The 6021-nt window shown below is 46.0% G+C and overlaps 1 protein-coding gene across 1 annotated transcript; it reads right to left on the minus strand.

The window, feature by feature from the left end:
* Nucleotides 1-1088: 1088 nt before the first annotated feature.
* LOC120050857 (gamma-crystallin S-1-like) lies at nt 1089-3075 on the minus strand. The gene is made up of 3 exons (XM_038997385.1): nt 3012-3075; nt 2126-2397; nt 1089-1364 (listed from the first exon to the last, which is right to left on the minus strand). The coding sequence occupies exons 1-3, from the start codon at nt 3073-3075 to the stop codon at nt 1089-1091; spliced, it is 612 nt and encodes a 203-aa protein (XP_038853313.1).
* Nucleotides 3076-6021: the final 2946 nt, after the last annotated feature.

The following is a 6021-nucleotide window of genomic DNA, read 5'->3' on the forward strand; positions in this document are numbered from 1 at the left end:
TTCACCATCTGGCAGTCCGATGGACGAATCTGAGTTTGCCAGGAGAACGCTACCTGCCCGAATGCATAGTGCCAACTGTAAAGTTTGGTGGAGGAGGATTAATGGTCTGAGGCTGTTTTTCATGGTTCAGGCTAGACCCCTTAGTTCCAGTGAAGGGAAATCTTAACGCTACAGCATACAATGACATTCTAGATGATTCTGTGCTTCCAACTTTGTGTTAACAGTTTGGGGAAGGCCCTTTCCTGTTTTAGCATGACAATGCCCCGTGCACAAACTGAGGTCCATACAGAAATGGTTTGTCGAGATCGGTGTGGAAGAACTTGACTGACCTACAGAGCCCTGACCTTAACCCCATTAAACACCTTTGGGATGAATTGGAACGCCGACTGCGAGCCAGGCCTAATCGGCCAACATCAGTGTCCGACCTCACTAATGTTCTTGTGGCTGAATGGAAGCAAGTCCCCGCAGCAATGTTCCAACATCTAGTCGAAAGCCTTCCCAGAAGAGTGGAGGCTGTTATAGCAGCAAAGGAGGGGAACCAATTCCATATTAATGCCCAAGATTTTGAAATGAAATGTTCGATGAGCAGATACTTTTGGTCATGTAGTGTATGTTTGGACAATACCCTAATAAAATATAATGATGTCAGAAGATTGAAATGCCATTATCTTTAAGTTTGCCAATGATAATAATGTTACATTCTGTGAATGTTTGCGGGACGTTATCATCCTAAAGTTAGCTCAAACCCTAACTAGAACTTGAGACTGTGGACTGTTAGCTAATGTTCTGGGAATGTTCTCGGTTTGCTTGGCAGTTTGTTCATTGACATTTAGAATACTCAGAAGGTCACTTACGAAATTAATTTGTCAGAAAAGTTTAGCATTGTGGTAGGATCATGGTGTCCTACCACCAAGCTCATGAAACCTTGATGTTATCTTTTGCACATGTTTGTATCTCACCTCAACAGATCACAAAACCAGTTTCAGACACTTGCAAATAGTTCATTTTTTATTGGATCATGTCACACAGACTCAATAAGACCAGAGAACAACTTGATCCTACACTCAAAGGTCAAAGGTGACAGAGCCCTAGAACTCGGTGATCCTGCGGAAGGAGCCCACGGCGGCAGATGCGGCACTCCAGTCTGTGTGGCGGGGGTACTCGCCGCGCTCCAGGAAGTACTGGCGTCCCCTATAGTTCGGCAGTTCGTAGAAGGCCCAGGCGCCGTGGGTCACCATGCACGAGTACACCTCGCGGAACTTAAAGGCCTCGTAGACCGAGGGGCAGTCCTCGGCCCACTCCACCATCTGACCACCGAAGTCTGGCCTCTCGTACAGCCTCAGCTTCCACACGTTGCCATACACCTGGCAGGAACAGAGGGAGAGAAAGACAAACATTGTGAAGGGTTAGTTAGGGTTTTGTTTTGTACCAAATCTACTGTAATATCATTTATTGGGTGTTTCAGAGGCTTCTGAAATTCAGTTGGATATCATATTAGCTATAGCTGCCGTACATTCATGTTAAATATAATAAACTACATGTAAGATATCATCTTCACTTATGTTGGTCAATAAATTATTTTTAATTTAGAACAACTCATTCAAATGTAAATGACGTTGTAGCATGTCTAACGTGGATTTGTTTGTCTGTTTTCGTGTTCGAAGGGCATGAAGTTTTAACGGAAAATGCCCCTTTAAAGGTTTCTTGGCATATTTCCTCTTAAAGTGATGGGCGTGGGGGTAAAATGCTGCCAAAAATGTCTGCTTTTGTCTGCTTGTATTGTCTGCTGGATTATAGAGCAGTGTGTTATTCCCTGATGCATTCTGGGCCTGAGGTCCTCTTAACCCTGTATGAAACACTATCTCAGTCCCGTTCTGTAACATAGACTTTTATACAATATTAGACAAGAGGGAGAATTAGCTTACCTCCTAGTCGAAAATATCAAAACATCATATTTTACTTCTTTTTTTTACACATTTTTCAGAGCAAATTTTAAATGCATATTGGTTTGCGTTACAAGTTAATGGAGGGAGGAGAGAATTTGGGATGTAGGTAGGAGAGAATTAGGGATGTAGGGAGGAGAGAATTATGATATGAAATATGGATATGCAAGGAATCATCTTACGTTTTTGACGGCGCGGCAGGACTTGACGCTATCGTTGAATCCCATCCATTGCTGGTTGTCTGTGTACTCCCCTGGGCTCAGGATGTATTGGTAGCCCTTGTAGTTGGGTTTCTCATAAAGCACCCAGGCCCCGCTCTCCACCCTCGCCGAGTTGCAGCGGCTGAAGTAGGAGTGCAGGTCGGCACAGTCGCTGCTGCACTCATAGCAGCGGCCCTGGAAATTCTTTTCCTCGTAGAATGTGATCTGAGGAAGGATGGGAAGCAGAGAATACTCTGCGGTGAGTCACGGATAAAAACAAATATCATATTACTACAGGATCACATATTACATGAACACTTTATTCAGATATTCTCAAAGTCATATAAAAATGGGAAAGCCATATCTTCAAACTATTATCAAGTTAACTTTTTGTGTTTGCAGGAATATGAAGAGTCTTGGCTGCACATGAATGAATAAAAAATAAACATATAAACCCAAATGCTCAACATTAATATTGAATAAGTATATGCATTGAAGTTACTATCATCACTGATAAATACAGATTCTTTTTTTAATGCGTCACCTTACCTTCACCATTTTGCAGCACTGTATACTACTTTCTTAGCTGCCGCACCGTCAAAGTATTTATGTATAAACAAAATGTGCAGAGTGTGGAAAGCTTTTGATATCCAAATGAGGCCGATTTGCATATCAGCACAAATGATTTGGTCATGTTTAATTTCTCTCTGGTCCAGTCTAATGACTCTGTAACAAACAATTGCTGGAACAGTGAAATGAATGTTATAAAGGCCTAAGTCACAGCATTCTGCTCTTTTTAATGATGATTTATTTTTCTGTAGGGGTTTACATCTTGGATATATACTGCGTGTGTTTCCTATTCCACTACTCTTGTTGAGGAACATGGACTTGATCAAGTTTCCTCTTCGTCTGATTTCAAAGATGATCTGCATGTTTATGTGAGATTTGTACTTTCTTTTTTTTTTTAAACATCCGTAACTGTTTCTGCTGTATTGTACTACATTTTCAAACGATACGAACATTTAAATTGCTACTTGGACTTGAAATACAGTATTTTACGTTTTTCAATAATTACTTCAGTTGTGATTTTTGAAATGACAAACACGTAGCCTATTTTTAATTGATAAGCGGGGTGTTGATAAGCGGGGTGTTGATAAGCGGGTGTTGATAAGCGGGGTGTTGATAAGCGGGGTGTTGATAAGCGGGGTGTTGATAAGCGGGTGTTGATAAGCGGGTGTTGATAAGCGGGTGTTGATAAGCGGGGTGTTGATAAGCGGGTGTTGATAAGCGGGGTGTTGATAAGCGGGTGTTGATAAGCGGGTGTTGATAAGCGGGTGTTGATAAGCGGGTGTTGATAAGCGGGGTGTTGATAAGCGGGGTGTTGATAAGCGGGGTGTTGATAAGCGGGTGTTGATAAGCGGGGTGTTGATAAGCGGAGTGTTGATAAGCGGGTGTTGATAAGCGGGTGTTGATAAGCGGGGTGTTGATAAGCGGGGTGTTGATAAGCGGGTGTTGATAAGCGGGGTGTTGATAAGCGGGGTGTTGATAAGCGGGGTGTTGATAAGCGGGGTGTTGATAAGCGGGTGTTGATAAGCGGGGTGTTGATAAGCGGGTGTTGATAAGCGGGTGTTGATAAGCGGGTGTTGATAAGCGGGGTGTTGATAAGCGGGGTGTTGATAAGCGGGGTGTTGATAAGCGGGTGTTGATAAGCGGGTGTTGATAAGCGGGTGTTGATAAGCGGGTGTTGATAAGCGGGGTGTTGATAAGCGGGGTGTTGATAAGCGGGTGTTGATAAGCGGGTGTTGATAAGCGGGGTGTTGATAAGCGGGGTGTTGATAAGCGGGGTGTTGATAAGCGGGGTGTTGATAAGCGGGGTGTTGATAAGCGGGGTGTTGATAAGCGGGGTGTTGATAAGCGGGTGTTGATAAGCGGGTGTTGATAAGCGGGTGTTGATAAGCGGGTGTTGATAAGCGGGTGTTGATAAGCGGGGTGTTGATAAGCGGGGTGTTGATAAGCGGGTGTTGATAAGCGGGGTGTTGATAAGCGGGTGTTGATAAGCGGGTGTTGATAAGCGGAGTGTTGATAAGCGGGTGTTGATAAGCGGGTGTTGATAAGCGGGGTGTTGATAAGCGGGGTGTTGATAAGCGGGGTGTTGATAAGCGGGTGTTGATAAGCGGGGTGTTGATAAGCGGGGTGTTGATAAGCGGGGTGTTGATAAGCGGGTGTTGATAAGCGGGTGTTGATAAGCGGGGTGTTGATAAGCGGGGTGTTGATAAGCGGGGTGTTGATAAGCGGGTGTTGATAAGCGGGTGTTGATAAGCGGAGTGTTGATAAGCGGGGTGTTAATAAGCGGGGTGTTGATAAGCGGGGTGTTGATAAGCGGGGTGTTGATAAGCGGGTGTTGATAAGCGGGTGTTGATAAGCGGGTGTTGATAAGCGGGTGTTGATAAGCGGGGTGTTGATAAGCATGGGTGTTGATAAGCGGGTGTTGATAAGCGGGGTGTTGATAAGCGGGGTGTTGATAAGCGGGTGTTGATAAGCGGGTGTTGATAAGCGGGTGTTGATAAGCGGGGTGTTGATAAGCGGGTGTTGATAAGCGGGTGTTGATAAGCGGGTGTTGATAAGCGGGGTGTTGATAAGCGGGGTGTTGATAAGCGGGTGTTGATAAGCGGGTGTTGATAAGCGGGGTGTTGATAAGCGGGTGTTGATAAGCGGGGTGTTGATAAGCGGGTGTTGATAAGCGGGGTGTTGATAAGCGGGTGTTGATAAGCGGGGTGTTGATAAGCGGGTGTTGATAAGCGGGTGTTGATAAGCGGGGTGTTGATAAGCGGGGTGTTGATAAGCGGGGTGTTGATAAGCGGGGTGTTGATAAGCGGGTGTTGATAAGCGGGTGTTGATAAGCGGGTGTTGATAAGCGGGTGTTGATAAGCGGGTGTTGATAAGCGGGGTGTTGATAAGCGGGTGTTGATAAGCGGGGTGTTGATAAGCGGGGTGTTGATAAGCGGGTGTTGATAAGCGGGGTGTTGATAAGCGGGGTGTTGATAAGCGGGTGTTGATAAGCGGGGTGTTGATAAGCGGGTGTTGATAAGCGGGGTGTTGATAAGCGGGGTGTTGATAAGCGGGTGTTGATAAGCGGGGTGTTGATAAGCGGGGTGTTGATAAGCGGGGTGTTGATAAGCGGGTGTTGATAAGCGGGTGTTGATAAGCGGGTGTTGATAAGCGGGGTGTTGATAAGCGGGTGTTGATAAGCGGGTGTTGATAAGCGGGTGTTGATAAGCGGGGTGTTGATAAGCGGGGTGTTGATAAGCGGGTGTTGATAAGCGGGGTGTTGATAAGCGGGGTGTTGATAAGCGGGGTGTTGATAAGCGGGGTGTTGATAAGCGGGTGTTGATAAGCGGGTGTTGATAAGCGGGGTGTTGATAAGCGGGGTGTTGATAAGCGGGGTGTTGATAAGCGGGTGTTGATAAGCGGGTGTTGATAAGCGGGTGTTGATAAGCGGGGTGTTGATAAGCGGGGTGTTGATAAGCGGGGTGTGATAAGCGGGGTGTTGATAAGCGGGTGTTGATAAGCGGGTGTTGATAAGCGGGGTGTTGATAAGCGGGGTGTTGATAAGCGGGGTGTTAATAAGCGGGGTGTTGATAAGCGGGGTGTTGATAAGCGGGGTGTTGATAAGCGGGTGTTGATAAGCGGGGTGTTGATAAGCGGGGTGTTGATAAGCGGGGTGTTGATAAGCGGGGTGTTGATAAGCGGGTGTTGATAAGCGGGGTGTTGATAAGCGGGTGTTGATAAGCGGGTGTTGATAAGCGGGTGTTGATAAGCGGGTGTTGATAAGCGGGGTGTTGATAAGCGGGTGTTGATAAGCGGGGTGTTGATAAGCG

Source organism: Salvelinus namaycush, chromosome 7 (genome assembly GCF_016432855.1).
Source record: "Salvelinus namaycush isolate Seneca chromosome 7, SaNama_1.0, whole genome shotgun sequence".
Taxonomy (NCBI): Eukaryota; Metazoa; Chordata; class Actinopteri; order Salmoniformes; family Salmonidae; genus Salvelinus; species Salvelinus namaycush.